Source organism: Lepisosteus oculatus, chromosome 5, assembly GCF_040954835.1.
Source record: "Lepisosteus oculatus isolate fLepOcu1 chromosome 5, fLepOcu1.hap2, whole genome shotgun sequence".
Classification (NCBI taxonomy): Eukaryota; Metazoa; Chordata; class Actinopteri; order Semionotiformes; family Lepisosteidae; genus Lepisosteus; species Lepisosteus oculatus.
The window spans coordinates 8,460,990-8,487,191 of NC_090700.1; the positions used below are offsets into that span (position 1 = coordinate 8,460,990).

General features: G+C 37.8%; 1 protein-coding gene across 1 annotated transcript in view; it reads right to left on the reverse strand.

Moving 5' to 3' along the window:
- maml2 (mastermind like transcriptional coactivator 2) overlaps positions 1–26,202 on the reverse strand; it is a 64,516-nt gene that overhangs the window by 9,144 nt on the left and 29,170 nt on the right. The window contains exon 2 of the mRNA XM_006628068.3: positions 7,489–8,823. Within this exon, the coding sequence (XP_006628131.2) occupies positions 7,489–8,823 (1,335 nt within the window). The remainder of the gene's footprint in view (positions 1–7,488; positions 8,824–26,202) is intronic.

Sequence of the window (26,202 nt, forward strand, 5' to 3'; positions counted from 1 at the left end):
CCAATAAACCAAAAGCAAAAGTATAAATCTTGGAGAACAATAAGGGTACTGAGAAGTTATAAAACACAAAATGTCCTGCCTATCAAAATATAGCAAACAGAATTAAAATTTACCTTTATCACCTAACTTGTACATATAACCTAAATCAGATAACAAAATGTATAATATAAATGTTTATGGGTATTTAGATGCACTCTACTGTAAGGTATTGTAGTGTGCATAATGTTATATGTACAGAGAATAGAATGAAGCTAAATCAGCTTTTATGTTTAATCTGTAACTGTAATTTACAGTTTACTATGACCTACTAGGGATTAGTCTTCGAGTACAACAAAACAAAATGAACTACATCATACTGTACCACGCAGACCACACTAGATGTTAAGAACATATTGTAGGGGCTTATCCTTATCCTACAGTTAAGTACTTAAAAATATTACAAAATGGCCTTGGTATTTATTATTGTTCTTCAAAAATGAGAAGACCAATACTGCAACAAGCAATAGCAAAAAGGCTAATCAATTACGGCACGCTTATAGAACATCATCCTCCAGCGCAGTTAACAGAGAGATCCCCTTGTTTTCTGGATAAGAAAGAAAGGTGAATTAAACAGTATCTGCCTCTTGGCTTCTCCCCAGAGAACACAGTAAAACCTCCTTGATCTTTTCATGGGCTGCAGATGTTGGTTCCACCACCCCCTCACCCCTCCCATATTTGGGTCTCAGCAGCTTCCAGTCTAATACAAACTTTTTTTTTCATCACTTCTGCGGAGAAGAAAAGGATAGACCTGTTCTGGAAAAATAACATGATGCCAACAGGGAATACATTTCAAAAGGCTTCCATTCTGCTCCCTCGGAAAAAAAAAACTTGTGGAAGCAACACAGGACTGTGGGAACAGCATGAACATTAAACCCTCTAAGCTGTTAATAATGTTTAAATACAACCCTCTGACTTTTCATGGATGAGTTTTCGAGGCTTATTCTGTCCAGCAGTCAGGGCCAGATAATAGGACCACCTCACTGATTTCATAGTTACCTTTTGTCTATTCTCCTGCCTTGTGTTGTATTTATCATCAATTAAATTGTATGCCTATTAAATTAAAGAGGCTGATAACCTAAGTCATACAGAAGAAAAAACTCTTAACTAGGTCCATGTAAAATTGAGTTTTTTTAATCGAAATTTTCTGCTGTTTAGATAGGAGAGCTACTGGATACTGTTTCCCCTTCTAAGGTGTTTTTCTTGTCTGAATGGGTAAAACCACAAAATGTGAAGCTCAAAACATTTCAGAAGACAGGACTGCACAAGCTAAGATGAGGCTTGATGATAGCTGCCCTCATACTTCATGCTTGAGCCTCACAGCTCGCTCAAGATCCTTCTTCTAGTCTCCCACAACTAATCTATATTGGCAAACTGGGGGACCATTTTGCAACATCACAATGGTCTCGTTAAAAAAAAAAAATTTGCTCTTTGAAAGCAGGGTTTTTGGAAGTGAAAGGCTAGGAAGTTAGTCATCAGATTCCATCGCTTTGAAGTTTTACACCTCCCTGGACCTGGAGCGAAAGCAACCTTTTGATTTTAATCAGAGACATGAAAGGGAAACAAAATTATATACCAATGCCTGTAGACTGTTTCAGAGCATCAGACAGAACGAAAGGGAAATTAATGCGGGCTTAAGAAAAGGCCAGAAAGTTTGCCTGTCAGAAGGTAACATCACTGAGCTAAGTCTCTTGCTAAGCTTAGCTCTCTGTACCACTCAATGCCCTGGAAAGCATTTGTCACTAAAGAGTTAATGCACAGCATATCCGAGAAAACACACGGCACGTAAACAACATCAATCACTGTGTTGACACAAAATATTTCCCAGCACAGAATGGATTAGACAGCAGCTCACTCAATTATTAAGAGCTATTACTTTGGAAACAGATGCCTTACAGAAGACTTCTCTTTTCCCTCAACCTCCAAACCTCTCCACCCTCCCATTACAAAAATGAAAAAAAAAAATCACAACTCTCTCATGGAAGGAATTCTGAGGTCTGACAGCTTGCTGAAAGAGAAAGAAGAGAGGTATGTCTCAACTCCTATCTAGGATGGCATGGAAAATGTATTGCACAGAATTGGAAGAATGGGCAGGGAGAGTGTTTTGCAGTGCAGAGAAAGAAGTCAGTCTGGTTCCTGCTGTAACATATCCACTGCCTAATTACGTTAGACAGCATAGTCTAAAACTCATCTATCCATTATCAGAAAGCTGGCTATTCCTAGTCAGGTCATGGCAACCTGGAAGCACAGAGAACACGACAGGTTTCCAGACTGAATACGATGCCAGTCATTTACAACTTGCCTTCGCACCAGTTCAATTAAAAGACACCAGTTAAACTAAACACCAAGTCACCGGGAAAGTGGAGCATCTATCAAAACCCCATGCAAACTCAAGAAGAAACATGGGTGGGAAAGGAGTCGCATTTGTTTAATAACTGCAGAGTAAAAAGAATTCAGAAACATCAAACTTGATAAAGTCTAATCCCAAATACAAATTCTTAGGAATCAGAAAGTCAAACGGTTACTGAATAAGCATTTCTTAACTCTGCTCTACATGTACTGTGCTGTAGAGTTCAAACCATTATAGACCATCATCCATTCAAACACAAATGGCTTCTATATTCAATTACAAATACTCCATACCATTGATGTGAAGATACCACGACTTTAAAACAACTGTAATGATTAGAACCCAGCCTTGTAATAGAAAACAATGACTAACTAATGTAGTCATTCCATAGATTAATTTATAAGGTGCACCCTAGTGTAACTGAATAGAATGCAATTTTAAATAGTCTAAAAATAACCTCAAACAGGGTCACAGAGTCTCCACAGAACTGTCACTAAGTGCTAGTTTTGGATTTATCAGTTGTGCAAATACTTCACCCTTTTGCCAGCTGAACTGCAACCATGAAGTCTTCCAACAATTACAAAAAACAACGGATGTGTTACATTACAAAAGCAAAGGTTTAAATATAAAGGATTGTTGGATACTGCAGCTTTAAAACACTGTCTTTAATTAACTAGGGGACTGTGAGAATCCCTTAACATTAAGAGAGCTATTCTGAGGAAAAGCCAAATTTTCTTCAGTTTGCATTAGTAATGCTCCACGCCATTCCCTTTTTCATGAAACCCAGAATGAACTGGGCTACGCTACACAACTGAATTTAAATCTCTATCTCGGTACTCCTTTCTTGGTCATTCTGGCTAGGCATGAAGCTATTTTCCATCCTTCTCTTTCGCCTTTGCTTGCTTGTTTTAAATGAATACCACATGTGCTCCCCACTCTATAAAGAAGTAGTGTAAGTTAGTCTCCCATCCACTCACATTCAAACAGCCTGACAGTGAGCCTGGCCCTTCCTCCGACTCTCACACTGCACTTCCTGCAGACTGGAGTCAGGATGCAGTCCCAAGGGAAGGCCTAGGCATCTGAACTTGGCAGGATATCCCATTCCCAGGAAACAAGCGCTCTGTTCACAGCGCTATTAAACAACATGGCAAAATTCTCATCCATCTCAATGATTTCCTTAACCCACCGACACTCAGAGCACAGAGGAGTAAGAGTACAAGGGGGGAGGGGTAAAACGTCTCACAGAGATCAATTTTCCATACAGTACCCCAAGCTGCAAGTTCAGCTCGTTACCACAGCTCCTTGCCCCCACCCCTGTCGGCCTTCTGTATTTAGAAAAGGTCTGTTTGCAAAAAGAGGAACTCGTGATACTCTTTTCTTCCACTTTGAGGGATCTCAGTGAAAGTCCTACTGAGATTAAATATATCCCATGTCAATTCTAATCTTTATCTTTCTTGTGTTTCCCTCAGTTTTCTTGAAAATTACCTTCCCATTACAGCTAAAACCTAATGCAATGCTGTGGGTTTTCAGCATTGAAACTAACGTCTTTAGGTTCTGTGATTGAAAAATGAATTGCCACACAAAAAACATTTACTTTCCATTCAGCAATGTAACCACTGGGAAAGTTAGATAAACGGACTCCACTGCTATGAAGTCTTTCGTTTTACATTGAAAAACCTTCATTTTTTAACATGGTAAGGCTGACAAATCATTCATGCTGGCATTTAACCAGTGCAATCAAAAGTTGGATAATCTTCAAATGTGCATGTAAAAGACTTATACGACCCAATCAATCTAATATTAAACACCTGTAGTTGCTTGATTTTTGGATCCCCAAAAAGTTTAAACTGATTGAGTTGTTTTCCAAATAATTGCGCGATTTCCTTTTATTAAATCCCACCATGTACTGTAGATGGGTACTCTGTTGTTTTCAATAGCTTTCTTTATTGAACATGAGCAGCAAGTCATTATATTTTAAAATAATTTAAAATATTCATCTGCAGGGTGCATTTTTTAAGTAAAAATCTTTTCAATATGTTGGGTAGTAAAGGTACCTAATCTTATATTAATAGGTTTAAAGTCATAAATCTGTCCTTTGAACCATAAATACACGAGTAGACCATTATATTCATAGAACACAAGGAATTAAGAAATGGATGAGTTCTTACTATTCATTGTTTGAAGTTACTCTGGAGACAACAATGCCATTAGTAAGAATCAGTTCTCTATCTGAAGATACTGAGCTAAAGAATGTCATCAATATTTTCTTTGATTGTTTTGGTGAAATCAATTAACACTTTTAGCCAGTATTGACAGATAACCTAGGGCCTATTCCAGGGGCCTATCAGTTGCAAATATACCATTTCCTCAAGGCTTCTTAAATTGAACCCAGGCTTAACTTCTTTCATGACCTTACCTCTTCAACCTCAATTTTTTAACAACACTGCAATACTGTTAACCCTTGTTTTCTTCCGTTGAGAAAAAACTATTTTGAAATTGGATAGAGACATCAATTTCCTGAATTTCTGGAGCTCAAGCTATGAAAATATTGCAGTAACGGTACAGGAAAAAGAACCTACTGAGTCTGCAAGGTGAGAGGGAAATTTCACGGTTTCTAGCCTTGTCAAACTAAAGAACCAAAACTTTATTTTTCTATGGATTATTACAGTTCAGTACCTGAAATATGATTCAACAATACAAAGGGAAAAGGGAAATAAACATGAGAAAAGTCATCCAGTAACATCCTCAATAAATATATATAATGGTTATTATTCTGTCACAAGTGCTGCTTTGTGAGGGAGACATACTGATCATTTTATTGCACAAAAAAACTATTTTAAAGCTGTATTAAATTCCATCAGCAACACAGGCCACCTAAGAGCATTATTACAGCAATTCCTCATTAATAGCATACATGCACAGTACTTTAGAACACTGATTTTTTTTTGTGCAACTTGTCTGCCAGCGAACTTTGTGGGAGGGAGTTCAGATCTCCTAACGGTTCTGCTAGCATTCCAGTGGGGATCGTGACACCATTTTGGGTCCTTTCTTTCCAAGGCATTACTAATTCAGTGGACTGTGGGAAGAGACTAAAACAGTGTTTGCTGCTTCACAAAAGCAGACTAGCATTCCATTCCACACTGGAAGTACAGTTAAGAGTTAACCCCCTCATCCCCTTTGGCTTGGCGACAAATACACCTACACACAATTGTCTGTTTCTGCACAGGCTCTGCAGTCATGTCTGAGAAAATGGCGCACTGTATGTCCTTATTATTTTGCAGGCAGCTGTACAGTAAGTCAATACACTTAAAGAAGAAGGCTTATAATGATTTCAAGACTAGGCAACACTGGTTCACTTTTCATTCACACTACACCCGTTACTGCCTTACAACATGACTATAATTGACCTTCTGCTGATGCATATGTAAGTAATATTGAGCTGCCTGATGGACCAGAACTATAGATTTCCAGGGATTTTGTCCCATGCTTTCCAGGTATTTAGCTCATATAATCACAGTACCCCTGTTAGTTCCATCTCCCATTCCCAAGGGAAAGGAAACAAGCTGCCAAAGAATTTCGTTTCGATTGTTTTTTTGAAACCTTCAACGGTCTCCAAGCAAACACCAAAAACATGTTTCCTTGAGAAATGGGTACACTCTAGCATATCTTCAGTCTTTGCTAATCAGCACTTCATTTCAATAGTGAGCTGTTGTTGGTGAAAGAAGGTTGATGGGCTTGCAACTAATTGCTTGACGTTTCGTATCATAAAACAAATGTCTGCACTTCAGGAAGAGAGTCACTTTTTTCATCTTGTAGATGTCTTTTTTTTCTCTCACTGTTTTAAAAGGATCATCTTGTGTGGCTTACATTACAATTTGTTACAAAGACCAACACTGATATTACTTCTTAAGAGAAAAAAAAAATCAAAGGGGGGGAAGATGTTCTATATCTTTCCAATCATAACGAATCAGTAGTTCAGCCTCCTGTAACAAGCTAAGCAGATTACTGTCATTTTCCACAACTTGTCCCTGGTGGCTAACAACCTCCAATTAGCAAATCCTGCTGTGCGAGCCTACGCTCTGATGAAAAGTGACTGTGACAAGCAGAGAATTTAGAAGTGCTGCATGTTAATCTACCAAGGCTTGGCAATGCTTGTCATCTTCAAATTTGCTTTCAGGGATATGCATATTCAAGAACCTCACCATCAGCACAACAACGGCTACAACAGAAAAGCTACCGAAGCAATGTTCCTTCAAGTCAAACATTGTTGCCTATCTGCCCAAGGCATGCTGGAGCCACAGGATGCTAAGAAAAGACAGTGGCTGGATCTCACAATAGTGTCGGCCTTCTGCATTCTAATCAGCAAAAGCACTTGTCTTTGCATATTGCACTGAGTGACTTTGCCACCAACAGTTCTTAAAACTGACACAAAAGGATAATCCTTTGTTGAACAGTTCAACCATAAAGTCAATTGAGTGAAATGGCTAAATCAAAAGCTATTACAGTATGTTTTCTCTTTGAAAAAAAGATTAGTAATAATGCAGCACAACAAACCACTGCATTCCTTGTCCACATTCCAGTTTTTTTGGACATAGGACTACTGCGGCTATATCCACTAGTATCATTCTCCTTTAAAATGCCACTTGAGATGTCAGCAGGAAGCATGTAAACTTTCATTGCCTAAAAGTTGACAGACCACTTTCACTGCCAGAGGCTTGTGACATTTTAACTTACTCTGCTGGTGAGTGTACTGGATCACTTTTAGAAGTGACTTTAAGGAAACAGTCTCTTTTATCAAAGAAACAAAACAGTCATACAGTGGCAATTTAACAGATCTCCTAGAATCTGAAATAAACTACATTCTCGCCATCAAGGAGAAGCTTTTGCTAGCTTTATTCCTTCTAGGAGATCTGCTTTGGCTTTAAACTCCTTGATAAACATATAAACACAAAGCTATTCATATCATTAACACAATATATCTGAGACCAGGAAGGGAAATCTGAAATGTGTTGATGTTAAAACAATAGTAAAAGACTAAAGACTACAAATAAAAATTGAAAATTGAAAATAAAAAAAGACTAAAAATAAAATTTGGGTTGTACCTGTCTTTGCTGAGCCATCTTGTATGGAAGCCCAGGGGCATGCTGGTTTAGCTGCATCTTCTGTGGCAGAGTCTTGGGCTGCAGGCACTGGGATACTGGCACATTAGGAAGTCGTGGCAGAGCATGATTCTGGAAATGTGGAGGAGGGTGTGGCTGTGTCTGAACAGATGTTCCTTGTTGCTGCTGCTGTTGTTGATAGTGCAGAACAGGAGACTTGTTCTGCGAGTCCCCCATCAATGAAATCGGTTGGCTGATGGCCTTGGGGCTGAAGTGAGACAATGGCTTGGTGTTCAGCACTTTCATGCCCATGTGGTTTGCACTACTGTTGCCATTCAATTTGAAGAGGCAATTGTTCATCCCTTTGGTCTGGCTGTTGGTCATGGGGGGCAGGATAGAATTCTGGGGGCTGATCCTCTGTTGGCAAAGGGTGGCAGGGCTTGGGATTTTCTCTTGCCCAAAAGGTCCAGGAGACGAGTGTGTGGACATTGCAGATGACCAGCTGGCTATCGCTGCTGACTGGCCCTGCTGCTGGTGCAGCATTGCTGTTGGCTGTTGGTTTGCAGCAATCTGTTTCAGCTGCTCAGCGTGGGACACCTCAGGCCAACTGGTCAGAGGTCTAGCTGCACTAGAGGAGCCCTGCGCTCCCTGGCTCAGGTTCTGAGGTGTAGAAGTCACTGGAGAAGATGATAATGAGGTGCTTATAGAGAACGTCGGTCCTGCAGAAGCTGGTCTCAGTTGGGGTGACCCTGCAGAAGCCTGACTAAACCCGGGTGAGTACTCAGTCTTGATGACTATCTTCTCCATCTGTGGAGAAGGCTTACTCATCCCAGCTGAGCTGGGTCGTCCCAGGTCCAAGCTGAAGGAATCAGCATCCTGCTTCAGAATCTTCTCAAACTCTAGGTCATTAAGAGAGGGCACAGACTTGGTGAGTTCATCAAACAGATCCTGGAGCTCTGGATCAATCTGACAACCAGATTCATCTTTAAAATCAAAGGTCATCATGTTGTTGTCAATGGAGGTTTGGCTGCATGGATGAACTTCTCCTGGTTCCTTCTTCATCTCCTTGAGAGTTAGACTAAATAGATCACTTCCACTCATTTGGGCCATTAAGCTATTGTCTTTTCTTTGAAGGGCATGGCCCATACCCTCAGTGCCCTGCAATGTTTGTGACTGCCCATTGCTGAACACACAGCCACTTTGTCGTAGACTACTACCTGCATCGACCCGCAACCGTTTAAGGTCTGCATTAAAAGCTCCACTTGAAATTCCATTTTGTTTTGGGTTAAACCCTGTTGGTGGATTCCCTTCTAATTTTCTTCTCAATGATCCCTGGAGCTGTAAAAACAGAAAGGAAGAAGTCCTTGAAAAACTAAAAAAGCAGCAATTCAATGGACGCTTTTGCAGAGTTCAAACAACAAACATATGCACAGGAAAACAGAGAAAATGTGCTTCAAACATTTTTTTCTTCCATCCAGACAATTTAAGAATGCCAAAGTACAGTAACTGTTGCTAACAAATGTTTCACTAACAAAAATGGGCAAGCAAAAGAAACTTAGTGACATTTAATGATATTTGAATACACTAACCCTCCTGTGCTTGAAACTGCTTCCCTACTATTATGAAGCTATGCTGAGAGTAATGAAATTCTTCGTTGAACTTCTACAATAAAGCTTGGGAAAAGCTGACTGTTAAGTTAAGTATTGCCTGAAGAAAAGCTATGTTTAATATTAGGAGAGTTTCTTCTGTATATAATTAATGACCTAATATCAGAAACACACTTTGATGTTGTTAAACCTTCTATTAAAATGATAATGGTTCTTCAAAATATTGATATAAAAACTTTGAAACCCTTGAACAATTATCTTTATGTAAATTCATCTAATTTTGTAATATGCTTCAAGGCTACTCGGGCTTCTACACAAAGTCTCTCTAGTGCTCAGAGAAGCTCGAAGAAATTAATAATTGAAGTTTCAAGGTTTTTATTCTTTTTAACACTGAGTATCTTGTACCAGATTCAAATTAGGATTTTAACTACTATTTTACAGCAGAGATCAAGGGGAAACCAACTTTCACCAACAAAGAATGGAAGACTAAGCTTTTCATGATACTTGTAAGATTTATACAATTAATTTCCTTTAGTTGTTAAAACCCAATTATTCACATTGCATGGACTTCAGTGAAGGCATATGATCTTACACATTCCTTGCAGCAAAATATACTGTAATTTGTGTTCAAAAGGCACTGAAATGTGCAACCTTCAGTAATGTATTTACTTACAATCCTGTCATACATATATGCTTTCCCACAATTCAGTCAGAAAGTGACTGGTTATAATACTGACAGCATAAAAATACATAATACAAAATACATGCATTCATAATGCTCACAATCAAGAGATGCTCCCTGTAACTAAACTGACACATCAAGCTGATTGAGAGGTAACTCTCAACATAAGTATGACCCAGAGCTTTGCGTCTATAATTTTAATGAAGCAGTAAAAAAAAGTGATGTACCTTTAAGCAGGGGCTCCATTTTTAAAATTAAAATAAAAATATTTTATGCACTCCTAACTTATACCAGTTCCGAAAACATTAAAATGAGGTTCTTAACTGAGGTTCAGCAGGGATAAAGACACAAAAAGCCAGTTTTCCCTAGCTGTAATAAATCAGAATCATTACTGACTATATATACGTTGCACACATCTTGTTCCGCATTTTTGTCATGTTCATTCTGCCTCGACCACGTCTTCACCTATGCAGCTACCTCTTGGATAACCCCTCTGAACAGGAGCCCAATCATCCTTATCCTAGAGCCAGGAGACTACCACTTAAACAAGTGGGTTAACCCCGATTCTCAATATTGTTGTTGATACACATTGATAATTCATTGTATGGTATTTGTAAAATGTACAGGGTAACAATTTAAACAAGTGCCCCCAATCCAGAGAGAGCTCCACATCAATGCAGCTAGAACCATTTTCCACTCTTGAAACCTTCAAATACATTCAAATCCTTTCAAACATGGTTTAATTGTCACCATTGATAAAGGCAACGTATAGTATTTATCATTGTATGCTTCTATAGAAGAATGTAAAGAATCATTTAAGAATTTTCAGTTACTCATTGTTCTAATATTCCGTCTACCATGCAGTTTTAAAGAGGGAATCAAATTTAAACGTCTTTTTTTATCAAAGCAAATGTTCCTTAGGTCCCTGTGATCCTACATATCTTACTTAAAAAATCATTGCACAGTGAATCATAGTGCAAAGTGAGCGATTTGTATGCAATGGATCAATATTAAGTGCTGGAGAAACAAAGGAAAAATATCAAGTTAACATTTATTTTAAGTGCGCAAAAAACCTTGCATCATGCTTTCAGTGTAATTTGCATTTAATAATAAAAAACACTGTTTTTTAATACCACTTGTTAATCCCTGAAACCTGGGAGTGTCAGTGAAGGAATTTAACCGAGGATTAATTCAAGGTCAAAAACAACTCAGCTCAGGCATCAAATAAATCTTGTAGCATAGTCCTAAATGCAGCAATGATAATACCTTTTTAAATTATCACATTTTCCAGATAGTTGAATAGAGTAGGTATATTCTCTTGTGATTTTCTCCTATAATACATGGGTGATATATTTATCATCTCCTGCCATTGCGATTACAATCTGTGAGAATAACATCAATATCTTAAGCCTCCTTCATGACTAATTACCTTTTAATGATACAGGTGACTCATCTCACTAATTATGGCTTTTAGTCAAGAGATTTAGGAACAGGTCCTCATATCCTCAGAGGGAGATCAAAGATTCTGAAGACAAGATTCCATATGAGATGTGCTCATAGTGAACTTTAACCTGACACCATTTCACAAATTAGCTACATATTCTACATAGATACTCCACACTAAAGACTACAGGCTGTGGTGCTGCTAGATATTAAATCGTCTACAACAGTGTTCAAGCCACACCTCACTACAGACTTTGCAAATTTCCCTTCACAACAGTTTCTTCCTGTCTGCCATACCCTTGGCTCAAGAAGGACTGGCATGAAACAGATTCTAACTGCTACATGAAACAAAGACCAATTAATTTGTGTAGGTTCTAACACGTTCTTTAATGAGATAGCATATCCTTTTATATATAAAACAGTTTCCTGTTTAAGACGTATTTTTATTGGTATATTTTCCTACTAAAAAAAAACAAACAATTATTCATCTAAAAATATTTTACAGATTGAGGACTGTTGGCAGTCACATGGCAGAATATGTTAAAGATGTTATCAAACTAAATTTAATGTAACTATCAGATGTAGAGAATATCCGCTGTCATCAAATGGTTCTTCACAAAAAGAACAAACAAGTGTTTACTTTACATCAAGACTAGAGGAGGACAATAAAATATGAAAGGGTTGCTGGATCTGGACCAAGATAACCAGCCATGTTTTTGAATCCTATACCATTGCTACTTTCAAGAAGTGACAGGATGAGATTCTAAGAGCCCTAAACAAAAAAAGGTAGAAGCACTGAATGCCACCCTCTTATGTTCTCAAGTCTATATTGCTTTAGAAACCTGCACATTCTGTTTTGAATGTAATCCTCTATATTCTCTTCTTTTGGAAGGCCATTATACAAATACAGTGTTTTTTAGTAAGATGCGATATTCACTGCCAGAAGTACTATACCATGGGAGTAGGATTATTTATGGTAAACTGCCACCCATTCCATTGTCCCACATCAAACACTGCAATAAAGTACATCAGAGATGTTGCAGATATTTTCTCAGCTTATTTGCTTGCATGTTTAATGACAAATTCAGAGGAACGTTGGCAGAAAATGCCAATGATGTTCAACTGGTTTCATAACTGGCTTGCCTACAGTTTCATGGGAATTACCAAGAGTGTGCTGACAGTGGTGCTTAAGCATCTATCCAAATGTGTGTGAGAGCACTGCCTGTCAACCTGTACATTAATACCGTTATATAAATCTTACTAGTACATATGTCAAAGGCCCTGTTAACATTTCTACATGCATGCAAGTGATTTTGTTTCTGCTTCATGATTATGACTGGTATCTTTGGAACAGTTACTGCGTGAAAATGTGGAGATGTCTCTTCTCGCAAACATATGAAAACTACTTTGCCATAGTGAAAAACAGAACAGGTGATGTCAGATCACATTTTAATTAATGGACTTAGACAGGTTTAATAAGCCAAGAATCTTTTTACTCTACAGAATAGAAAAATGTGCTCCTGTCTTTCATGATGTAAGGCCATGTATGCTATCTATCTTTAAGAAGACATGAGAAAAACTTGGCACTGTAAAAAAGGTTGATACTATAATCCTTCTTTATATGCTAGTTCTTCCATTAGTCCAAATTCAAAATAAGAAGTCCTTTGGAATCAGCAACTCTGATAGCCAGAACCCAAATATTTCCCATCTGTTAACATTCACTGAATGACCACAGTATAGTAATCACGTAAAGGAACTACTTCTTTGAATAATCTCCTGCATTTTATAATTCAACATTTATAAACAAGAATAAAATAGGCCACTAACAAAAGGAATATGATGAAGCAACAAAACAGCAAAAAAGACAGATATCTGAACTTAATCTGCCTGTGTCTCCAGTCACTCACCCACTAATCTTCATAAAGATCTAGCCCACTAAAAATAGATCAGATCCACAAACAATTTGACATCTGTTTTCTTCAAAATGTAAATGAAGACAGACATGTAAATGTCTGGAGCTCTGACATACTTTCTCTTATTTATGAGTGTAGCCTTCTTAGAAACTGCCAGGGATGAAGTAAAAGCAGAAAACTGCACTTTCAAATAGTGAAAAAAAAAACATTGCAAACATTTCTCAGTGCAGTACAAAAATTAAACAAAAGAGAAAGGGAACAGCTTAAAAATGTATGGCAAAACATCTGAAATGTGCAGAAATCTTCAAACTTTCATCACACAAATAAAAATGCAAAAGGGTTGAATCCCCTCAAAAACCATCATTTTAAGAAAAACAACATTCAGTGGTGGTACACTACACTGCTATGTTACACTGCTCACTAGATTGGGACACCTGCTCTATAAGAACAACTTAGAATAGGGTCAATACTCAACCTTGCAAAAAACAAGATGTATGTCAGTCTCTTTGGAAGTGACACATTGCTAGTTAATTGTATCCGGTAGACACAAATCTCTTATTACCACCAGATCCATGTAATCTGAAAATAGACTTTATAATGAACATTTAATGATTTGGTAATCTCTATGGCCTTGGATAAAGATGAGCTGTTTCAAAATGCACATCCCGCAAACAGATTTCAAATTAGCATTACCAAAAAGGCGTCCCAGAGACAGGAGTAGAGAAGGTCCATCGCGATGATTATTGATTAATTTATACTTACATATATAACATATAAGTACATATATATATAAGTACTACTACAAATAATAAGGAAATCAAAACAATGTTCAACAATAGATAACCACCTGTATGCTGATACAGCAGTAACCTAAACAAATCTCATTCTATTGTCCTTCGGATGAAATGTCAAACCGAGGTCCTCTGATTCTCTGGGACGTGATTCTCTGTGGTCATTAAAAATCCCTGGGTGTTTCTCGAAAAGAGTAAGGGTGTTGGTATTCTGACCAAACTACCCATTGGCCTTTACTAATCATGGCCTCCTAATAATCCCTATCTATGAATTGGCTTCATCACTCTGTTCTCCTCCCCATTGAAAACTGGTGTGTGGTGAGCGTTCTGACGCACTATGGCTGACATTGCATCATCAAGGTGGGGCTGCACACTGGTGGTGCTGGAGTCCCCATTACCAGCAAAGCACTTTGAGTGGAGTATATGTATCCATATTTGCCTGGCTCACTGATGATGAAGTGTGCTGCTGAGGACCAGGGTTAACCAGATGACCCTAGAGGAGTGGGGCATCACTGGGTAATACAGCAGCATATCTCCGCCCCACAAATGAGAGAGAGAAGTCTGGATGGGACAGGTTGATATATGAGTACACCCTTTGACCTACCATCGGCAGACAGATTTAGAGCACAAGATGTGAGAGAGAAAATATCAAACTGGCTGATGAAAGTGTTGATGACAAAGAGACAGAGAGTGTTGGTGTTTTGTAGACTTGGTCAAAATACCATCAACTAGGAAACCAAGTGACTGGTTGTTATGAAGATCTGGTGCTTGGGAAGGCTTGAATTGAAGATATTCAACAAACATCTTCAGCACCTGTTGAATATTGAAGACAAAGACTGAGAAGTAAGAGAAAATGTAGTCACTTGTGTCAGCAGACCCAAATGAAGAGGAACCTGGAAGGAAGAGGACCAGAGGTCTCCCCGGAGGAATGTGAAAGAGCTAGGATGACAAAAACTGACCATAAACATGAAAAACTAAGATGACATACTGGCAGTGTTTGGGTTAGGATGATGTATGTGCCACAAGGCTTTATTTTTAATAGCGATGTATCCAAATATTTCATAGATTTTCACAAGGTCATATAGAGTACAGCGTAAAACATTATTGATAATGAGCTATACAGCTATACAGACTCACTGAGGTCCACTGCTGCTCAGATAATATAATTATGCATTCTATGAGAACTTTTCTAAGCTGTTTACAGTCAATGTTTATATCTTCACTGCTTTAAACAATAGCCAGTAACCATCTGGAATTATAAAACCTTCCTGTGGAGTCTTAAATAGCAGTTACTTGATATACAAGTCATTATAGGATTTGAATGTTCTGGACAGCAATGTACAAACTAGTATTTTCACTGCAAGGTACAAACTAAATAAAATGTCTTCAGTGAAACAACAAAGCAAAGATGGGGTACGGTAAATAAATATTTATTTATAAATATATATAAATATTTCAAGCCCTTTAGAGATCTAAAGAAAGGAGAAACCCACATTAGGCAGGGACACCTTGAGACTGTAACTAAACATGTTGGATGAACTAGCTCTTCGAGGCTTAAAGGACTGACGCAGTTCACCACAATAACCCGAAATGCATGCTTTTCTAAGCCTTACAATGTTCTAATGCGTTTTCCTATCTCCACTACATCTGCTAGGATTTACCTCACTATACTCTTTTATATTTCTTGTCAACACCAAAGAGGCCTGTTCTCTGCAGTGACAACAGTAGCCGTCTCTTCCTATGGGGAGTAGGTCTAAACTGCTGTTAGCAAGGAGGGCAGCCAACTGATATTAAAACAGTGTAGAAACAGCTCAGAGTGAACATGGAATAGAATATGTTAATAAGGATTCTGGCAGCAACCAACAACCTTTGAATTTGTCTGCAATATATATACTGCAACTAAAATCATTTCCCCATTAAGGGATAGCAAATATCAGCATTTGTGTTTGATTATATCATAAAAATAAATTGATAATCTAGAACTGAAAGGTATATAGCAATCTTCTGTTAAGATAGATTCAGTTTTGGTAAATGACAATATTCGGTGTTTTTCAAATAAAGTAAATTCAAGTAAATTCAATATGATGCCTCTTCATATATTTATACTTTTTCACATTTATTTTTACAAAGTCTTTTTCCCTGCTCAAAATATGATAACAGAATCAATATGCAATATTGTTACTGTGTGCAAATGACAAAGCTCTACTCATTGAAGACAGCTGGAACTGGCCAAACTGTCTTAAATCCCATTATAATGAGTGTTACAGAAAAGACTAAGTGAGAGACAGAAATGAACTACCTTACACTGTAAGGTAAGTACAGTTTCTCTAGACATAAATGTTCTGTGGAATTATTCAATTGTGGGGGTGATACATTATATCTACACATCAAGACCAACTTTTAATTCACAGAGAACAGCACTCAGAAGCCTGAAAATGTCGCTTGTGCCCACAGGTAAAAAAACAACCTACAAAATCTTCTAACTTATTTGTAAAAAGTTATGGGAATAGCAACATGGCCATATCTGGGTTTAAGAATGAAAAAATAAATATTAAGGATTCATTTTAAAGAGAAAATATCAAATATCAGCAATACATATTATACATAATAATATACATAAATACAAATTGTACTGCAAAAACCATAGAAGAACTCCATTAATGACATATAGCTATTAGACAAAATCTGTTGTTTTTTTTCCATAAGAAGATACTATATGATGAAATGCAGACCAGAACCCTTTTAGCAATTACTGCTGAAGCACAAATGTATCTGACTGAGATTAACTGCTCTTCTGAAGTCATATTAAGGTAAAACCAATCAAGCACTCAGAAATTGAGCCTCAAAAAACAGATGCCAGGTGAAACTGAAATGAGACGCCTGTCACATCCCAGAAAGACTGCCATGTCAGACATTTTGTTGCTATAAATCCGGAACAACATCTTTAGAGCGACTGGACTCAACAACAGCTCACAACAGGCGACATTGCAAGCAAATGCTCAGAGCCTCAAATATCAATATTAATTTGCAGTCCTCAGATTAGAGGATTAAAGAAAAAAAGGAACAAAATTGATTCAAAATCTCAGTCATACACAGACAGCTAAAGGGAAAGTCTCTTCAATTTAAATAAAAAAAGATGGAGGGGAGATTTAAATATATATATATAATATACTGTGGTATAGGCCACCTCGAGAGACTAATTCAGACTACCAAATGAGGAAGATAAGCTGAAAGTTTTGAAAGTAAGGGCTCATCTCACTGAGTTTCTAAAGGTTAATGAGCACTTAATAGTACTGGTTCTTGTTATGATCTTCTTGTTATAATACCCAAGCATCTACAGTACATAATTTACATATAACCAGACTCACAAAGCTTTGGAATCTTATAAATGCTGGGCACACAAAGAACATACACTGTATTTGGATACGAATTTGAACGCTGCACAACAAAAAACAGGTCTGACACAAAAGCAGCTTGTGACAATGTTTTATGCTTTCTGTCTTTGTAAGTGAATATTTTCAGCACTTCTAATTCCATAAAACATCTGCCACAGACACATCCACAATTTGCAGATCGCCACACAATAATTTATGAGTTTCCTGGCACTGTGCCGTTAGCTTTACAAAGTACCTGTAAAGAACTGTTATGGATGCCCTTTGTCGTTACAAAGCTGTAAACAAATCTTTCAAACTCCTATCTGTTGCCATGGTGTCAATCGGAAAAAAAAAAGACTGATCAAGCCCTTTGCATCCATTGCTTTTATGAGGCTAAATTTGAGCCTGATTAAACTGGAACAAAAAGTAGTTCTGTCTTCTCAAACATGACAGAGGCATCATTTATACATTATTTGTTTCCAAAGCCCTCAATGTATTATGCACAAACAACTAGTCATGTAATAAGACTGAATGACATGTAATACAGATTATTAAAATACTTCCATATTTGTGTAATGATGCGTGCATCCGCCAAGGTTTCACACCAGCTCAGGATTTATAGCAGAGCAATGCCATATCTTTTTTTTTTGTCTGCCATGTGTACATTTCATATTCATTCTAACAAGTTATGTAGACGGAGGAAATCCTGTAAATAACAGGGAGAAACTGAACATTTTATCTGTGATAAAAAAAAACTCCAGGAAGGAACCAGCATCAACTGAATCATCAACACAAACAGCAGATGAACGCATTGGGCTTTAGATTAACCTTTATATCCATTAATTACTTAAACTGGTAAGTTAACAGAGAACAAATTCTCATTTCTAATGCAGAACTGGACACTTGCTTATCGACCAGAAACAATCTGAGTGGAATATCTTGCTCAAGGGTACAAAAGTAGTGTCCCACTGGGGAAGCAAGCACACAGTCTCAAGAGTAAGAGTCTAACCATTATTCCACACTGCTGCTTAACTCTTGCTCGTATCCCAGTGAGACTGAAGTGAAGCTGTTTATAAGGTAAAGCTGAAAAGCATCTACTAGACGCTTGACAGATCTTCTGAAAAACAGGGCTCTGAGGTGATTTATTGATTTTGTAAGTAGAAATCTCGCTTTTTGAGTTGATATGGGAGTTCTACTTTAAATCTGAGTCTGTTACAGCATACTGCATTTTCCTTAGCAATTGCCAAAACGTCTATATGAAATTAAAATTGGTTTCAGTACTGGACTTCAGAATTCCTTAATCTATTTACTAGATTTGGAGATTTAAAAGATTTAATGAAAGACAAACATAGGTAAATAATAAAATAACAGTTGTGTTTAAAATAAGGAAATATAAATGCATTACTGAAGAAAAGGCATGTACCTGTTAAAACATACTGCTGTTTTATGTTCTTTACACCGAAGGCTCATGACAAACCTGTTCCCAAATGTTACACAACTTTGTCAGAAATTCAGTCTAGTAGTTTAAATAGGGACATAGTCTAAAATGCTGAAGTTAAATAGTGATAAAAAGTCACCTTTACAAAGCCTTGGGCATCATTTCCAATTTTAGCTGTCAAACTTCTTCACCAGCTCTCTCTGTAAACGCGTGGACATTTAAGGTATAGATGTAATTTTCAGGTACCACATACTGTTCTGGTACATGAGAAGTTTTTTCTTCATTAAGAGGCTGGTGTTCACTTTGCAAGTTTTGTGATTACAGTCTTGTGATTTCTGTAATATTGTGAAGCACTTTTCATCTCAGACCGAGTGGTAGCTCTCTAGAGAAAGCAGACATCTGGAGAGCAGTTCAGAATAAAAAAGCACATTTCCAGGCTGTTGTGAGTTCCGTTGTCTGAATCCAGGCCGCCATTAACAGCTTCTGTATGGGCTGGTCTCTCACAGTAGCTCGAGGCGGTTGTGAAAAAGAACAGAACCTTTGTTCATCCTCTTAGCCTCTCTTGTCTTGTCTGCCGATTCTAAAGTCTTTCCATTTTAGCTCAAGTATTCCGTTGTCTAGAAGTACAAAATATATTCAGTGCCATGAAAAGAAATGAATTCTAAAAAGAATGGTTCAAGTAAAAATGGTTCAAGCTTCTTTACTCTTAAAAAGGACAATTTCGTCCCTTATTTCCCTAAAAAAATGAAAGTACAGGTATGGTATAAAGAAACTAGGATGTATTCAAATAATGCTTTTTGGTATACTAACTGTGGCAAAATACATGCTCTTCTTGTTGGCTAAACCAGTAGGAGATACAATTAATTTGATTTCCTGGGGTTTTGCTTCTTTCAATCATTAATGTATCATTGGGCTGTTTCACCTACCAGTCGAGGGTCAGCCCAGCTTAGTGAGTAGGTCTCTGGCTTGGGAACACATGAGAGCATGTACCCCTGCTGCAGACAGTGTACTCTTGAGTGAGATGCTTCATCCCATTGCTCCAGTCCATCCATGCGATAGACTGGTGTCCTCCCCAGGGGAAGAAGTCACACACCCGCGTGCCCACTCAATGCCATGGAAACCAGGATCAGCTCAGGCCCAACAGGCGAAGGTGGCTCGGATACAGAAATGACCTATCTAACAGTTGATTTGATCTAGAAACCTATCATGTAGACTAATAAACAAATGAGTACCAGTACTATTTCCAGTAAAATGACTCTGGCCTTGATGTGCTTCCCACATCATGTTCTGAGCCAGTGCCAGAATCTGATGAGATTTTAGTCTGGTCTCCCAATTCAGCTTTAACAGAATTTTTTCTTTTTGGCCTGAATGCTCGAAATGGACTGTTAAAAATGTGAGGTGCATCTTCTTCACTGACTCAATCAAACGTTTTTTGTTTTTGTTTTCACAAGATCAGGAACTTCTGAGTGTTTCTACAAGGTGAGGAATACATTTTCACTTCACTTCGCTCATAAATGAATCAAAGTTGACTAAACAATTTTAAAGAAAACCATGTGACATTACAGAATTGTAATGGTTAAATATCTCTTTAAAACAAATCACTTCTGACCCTTGTCCAGGGCATAATTAATTCTGTCGGTTTTTATAGAGTTCTAGACCTACTACTAAAGGTTAGAGGCTACTAAACCAGACAAAACTTTGTCATAATATGTAACAATAGATAAGAACTCTGAGAGTAGCATTATCTGTGCAGAGTACAAATTGTGTAAGAAAGGGACATGGTATATTGAGAATAGTTCTCCTTCGGGTCTGCCACCACTTTCATCAGACACACTTCACCCCTCTCCTTGGAATTTCCTTGTGCTTTAAAGATCTTTAAAGATCTCTGGAAATTATATATTAGAACTTTGTCTGAGGGGTTTGCTCTTGACCTAGTTCACGATTGTGCAACATTCTACCACAGCAATATCGAGGAGTATGGTCGCAATGGGGGTATTTTATTCATCCTTAAACCAAGCTACCTAAAAGGCTTACAGTTCTTATCACGTCTATAGAAGGTCATCCTTTCCAACAAACCTATTACCTATTCATTTAATTCATGTGTGCTAGCCTTCTTACACAACAGTTACAGGTACTGCAGGAAAGGCCTTGAATATAATCTGTCCAAGGGAGATGCAGGTATAGCACAGGAATAGTCAATTCACATTAGATGCTGACAGTTGGCTACACACTGCACATTTATTACTTTTGTTTTTATAATTAATAAGCCACCACACATATACCACAATGGTAAAAATTGTTAGAAAATGGTAATGTTAAGAGGCTGTTAGCCCCTCAAATGCTAGGACATTACTAGGACATTCACTGAGCAATCATGTTGGTATTTCGACACTAATACAAACATGATTGCTCAGTGAACGTCCTAGCAGATCTGGTCCCATTGCTTAACACAGCAGAAATAAATTACCCCCATTTTAAAACTTTTACTTTTGGCACACGCTAGATACCCATGTTCAGCTGAAGAAAACTTTCAAGTTATACTTAAACTAAGAAAAAAAATTGAAAGCTTGCCATACTGACTTTCCTGTTTACTTATTAATGAATACCCAGCTGAGCTCTCATATTGTGCAATGAACACAGAGTGTTTTAGTAATTAGACAAATAGTGTTCGAATAAGTAGTGCAACACTGAAGCAGTTTCATTCATCAGCAGATTTTCTTGTTCGTTTACTGGCAAATTCAGCAAAACTTCCTAACACAGTTGTTCAAGACAGTTTTTGCCCTCTGGGGAAAAAAAATCAGCAGAACAACTGCTTCTTCTTATTCAAAAGATTAGCAGAATACACTCTACAATGTTCCGCATAGTACAGAGCAGTAAACAAAACACAATGTATATTAAGAATTAACGCAGAATTACAGAAAAAAAACATTAAAATGTGTTAGAGCAGCAAACAGATATGGGAACTGAACATTTCTAATATTATTGATTCATATGGGCATAAATTATCATTCTACTTAAAAAATAATATAAACCTAAAATTATGTACAATTTAATGATACATTAGTTATTCACATTTCCAGATTTTTTTTTTTAAAGCAAAGAAATTAATATACAGTATTGAAGTACCGTGTGCACCTCAAAATCTGGCCCTGAATTTGTAAAATTTCACACAAAGCCTACTGAAAGATTATATCTAACTTAAAACTGGCCTTTCCCATCTCAGAAATACAGTGACTTCTCATCTACATCCATCCACAAGTTCCAAAGGATGTGGTGCAGCTATCTACAAAAAATAGGATTCTCCATCTATTTTTAATCTTGGCAGCAAAGGCAAGTCTGATGATTGTGTGTTACAATCCAACACCTCGAACAAGGCTAGTCTTGTTATTCAAACATGAGCACTAACCAGTTTGTTCCAAGTGAAATTTTCAATAGACCGGAATTGGAAAGTTTGGGGTGTTTCTTTGAAGAGAGGAGTGTTTTAACCCCCAAGTTCTGTTAATAGACCATGATTATAGTATTGCAACATCGAGGACACTAAGGGTTAAATGCTGAATTAGAAAAAAAAACATGCTTGAAATACTCTGCTCTTCTAAAGACAGTCTCAAGAGATGGTAACAGTAGAAAATGGTAAAATACAGGATTAATTTCATATGTAATGGGCCAGTTAATGTGCTACTGCTTCGAGACATTGGCACTGAGATATAAATGAAAGATATATGTTAGCATTATTGATTATGGATCAATGGAACAACCTAGAGGAGTAATTGCTACAAAATGTAGCGGGCATTAAATACATTTAGGTGAAACAAATCAAGGCCTTGCAGAAAAAAAAAATCTTTAGCCGCTATCTGCTTACAGTCCAGTAGTAATAGCTACAATAAAATGTGCTTCTTCATTCAGGTCACATGCTACATGTGCTTAAACTCTGATCCTATGTCAGATGAATACCAGCAGGCTGAGGAGACCCTGGTGGCACACTGTGCTTGTTGCTATTGCAGTGACAGGCTGTCACATCAGATCACCATGTCTGCCCAGCTCACAGAGCACTTGACACTGCTGTCACCTCATGTTCACTGCTTTGCCTTTGGTTACTGCATACAAAACACATACTGAAATTATGACAAAAAATAGATTGTGCATTTAATATGAATCCTGTGGCCAGTGGGGAAAAAAAGAGTTGTTTTGGAAAGAAAAATAATCTCTTTTTGTCATTTTAATATCACAAGGGCTTAGCTGAGTGAACAGGGATTTGCATACAAACTGAGCATAATGGGAAAACAGAAGATGCTGGAGTAGGGAGTATTCATCTTGACTTTTTTGATATTTTACAATACAACAAGAGGGCAGCTGCAAAAAGTAATTACCAAGCGTAAACGCTTGAGGTTTTTTCTCAAGTTTAAACAGACACTTTTTCATATCACATTCTCCAATTTTGGACTCAGACGAATGGTGTTCTGTTCCTTTGTTTTCAGCTTGTACTGAAAATTATTTTTTAATGGAAACAATATCCATCAGCCCTTAGACAAGGAAATTAAATGCCCCCGCCTTTTCTTATCACAAGCAGGATAAAACTGAAAAATAGCCATCATTTACCACTCTGGAGTGGTTCCAAGCCACGATTCATAGTAAATATTACTAAAGGACCCCCAAAGTCAGACAAGGAGAGTACTAACCTCCACTCGCACTGCAATCCGAATTAATATTACACAGTTGTAAAACCAAAAATGTTACTCATGTGTATTGAACCTACAGGACAAAGCTTGTTTTTTCATAACTTTCTCACTCCTTCTTCTTGTCACATAAGGCAAAATAATAATACAAATGTTGTGCAAAAGAGAAAGAGAGAGAGTAAGGTCTTACTGGAAACTTGGAGCCAGACTGAGCGGGTGGGCGGAGGAAATGTAAATCATATTTGAACAGTTTCCTGGAAGGAAGCGCTAAGCAAAAACCTGATGAAGCAGCAATTTTCTTGCTTTCATTCCCTTCAGGCATCTAAGAACCTAATTATTGCCACCAGGCAGGGCTCTGGTCATAGGAACCATGGCAGATACAATCAGAGAGGTGACTGTCGTAGGGTTTCTCTTCTTTTAAGATCAGGAAGCAACAGATTAAACCCACTAGCTGAGGTTAGCTCGATGTGGGTTTCAGAGTAAAAAAAAATTCTGCTTCTGGCTAACGGTTGGACCACAAGGCCTGAACCCATCACTCAACACCAGGGATAAACTGGTGCACTTTATTTAACCCCTTGATTTTCTTTATTCCACTATTTACTTTCTACATAATGATGCTGGCATAACAAAAGAAACAGGTCTTAAAAGCACCAGAATATTTAGATAGCAAGTCATGAGGTCACTGTTCAGATCACTGTAAGGCAGGCTCTTTTATTTGCAATGTAATGCAAATAAAATACTACTACATGCAAAGCCCCAGTGACAGAACCTATTCTAAAGGCAAGTGCTCACTCTGAACGTATGCTAATCTCCAAGAACAGGGAAGTGCTAGCATCTGCAGCCAGTGGTGGGGATTTCCATTTTTAGAGCATCCGGACACAGCATATGGAATAAATGATAAAAGGAAGACAGTATTCTTCAGAGCAGGTAAACTGAAACAGCCCATGCCTACTTTAACATGATGTCATCCATCTAAAACAGAACCAGCGCTGAAAGAGATAGGTCAGGAGATTGCAGGAAACTGCTTGTTAGTGGGGGCAGTTTAGGGCAGCTGTGGGATTATGAAAGCTACACATTGCTGCACGTGTAGTGGAGATTTCACAGCCTCTATAGCCATACTTGGTCATGTCTCTCCAGTGTGTACCTGTTTCCCAGTCAACGTCAAACACAAAAGCACAGCCCTGCTCCAGCAACAGGAAAAGGCCCATAAGTAAGAGAGGAAGTTATCTTCCTGTTTTCCTTCTCAAAGACGATTCATATGGCTTGCTGCGCTGTCTGACTCCCCGTTTCCTGCACATGGAACTTATTTCACCATCTTCAACATCTGGCTACTGCTCCTACAGTCTGCTGCAGCACTAAGACAGCAATCAATACCTCTCTGTCTTGTTTTGTTAAAACACTGAACAACTATTGTGCCAGCTCTTTGAAATGTTACAGTTCAAATTATGCACTGTCAGGTGGAAACCATACCTTGGTCTATAAATACCGTAGTTCTCAACTGCAATGTTCTAAAATATCAAGTGAACAGATACTATAGTAAACATTATGAGACAGATATTTTCTTTTTAATAATAAAGACCTTCAGGGATTTTAAAACGAGTACAACAACACATCTGCTCATTGTCTTATAAATTTACTTTCTCTGATTTGTCTTTTTGCGGATTGAAAACTAAGATGCTAAATCATTCAGAAGGTCACTTTCACTTCTGCATTCGTGAGCCTCGTTCATTGCTTATTCAATAGATGATCAACTAAGGCCCCAGCTGGTGCACCACAGTCAGTGTTCTACAAATTATTGACAGAGTGTAGTAGTTATAAAGGTGGAATAAAAGTTCCGGGGGACGAAATGAAAACAGAAAAGTTGAAACAGGAACGCACTGCAGGTGACATTGTTAACAACCGAGGGTACAAGATGATCACGTCTGCTAGAAGGCCCAACTCAAATGGTGAGGTAAATGAAGTGACTTTCTCACACCCACTCCGTCTCCATGGCCTACATACCTCCATAAGTTCAACTGGGTCTCATGTAGCTGCAAAAGATGAGCTGCTGAATTTCTTGAACCCTGCACACTGATTTCTATCAGCATTTCTAATCTCCTGTGGCTGTCCCCATTTCCTCCTGGCTTCCTCCCATCGTGCTGAGTCATTCTTACAATCCTACAATCAGCTGTTTAGTGGAAGGTGCAGAGCTCATCACCTGCACCTTGAACACCCAAATGCAGAAGGATGTATACAGTATGTAATTTCCATTGAATAAATGAAGGAATGAGCCAGTAAACAATCTATCTCAATGACACTCGTGTGAAAGAGGTCTTATTCACTGATTCTTTCTTCTTTTGGAGTAGCCCTGACATGGATTAATTTTTGTAGTCTCAAAGGTCAGTAAAGATAATAATCAAACAACAAAATAGAAAAGTCCATCAGTACTGTATATGGACACCCAGGATGACATTCAGAGCTCTGCTCAGAACAATAAAAAATCCTCATAACCATTTTCTAATCAGTCCTATTTACACTCCAGTAAATAACAGAAAAACATTTTTAATTCCAAAACATAGATATCATGATATCTACATTTTCTGAGCCAAAATTTATATTTTCCCTGCACTGTAATCCCTTGTAGTTACCATGGCGTCTGGCCTCCTGCTTCTTCAGTGACACTTTCCACTTCGGAAAACTAAAGATTAAATCTATTTTACTTTGCTTAATTTCACAGCTCAGAACCAAAGAATGCAAGTTCATGACTATTATTTTCAAAAATGTCTTAAAATAACAATAAAGTCACTGTAGCACTGT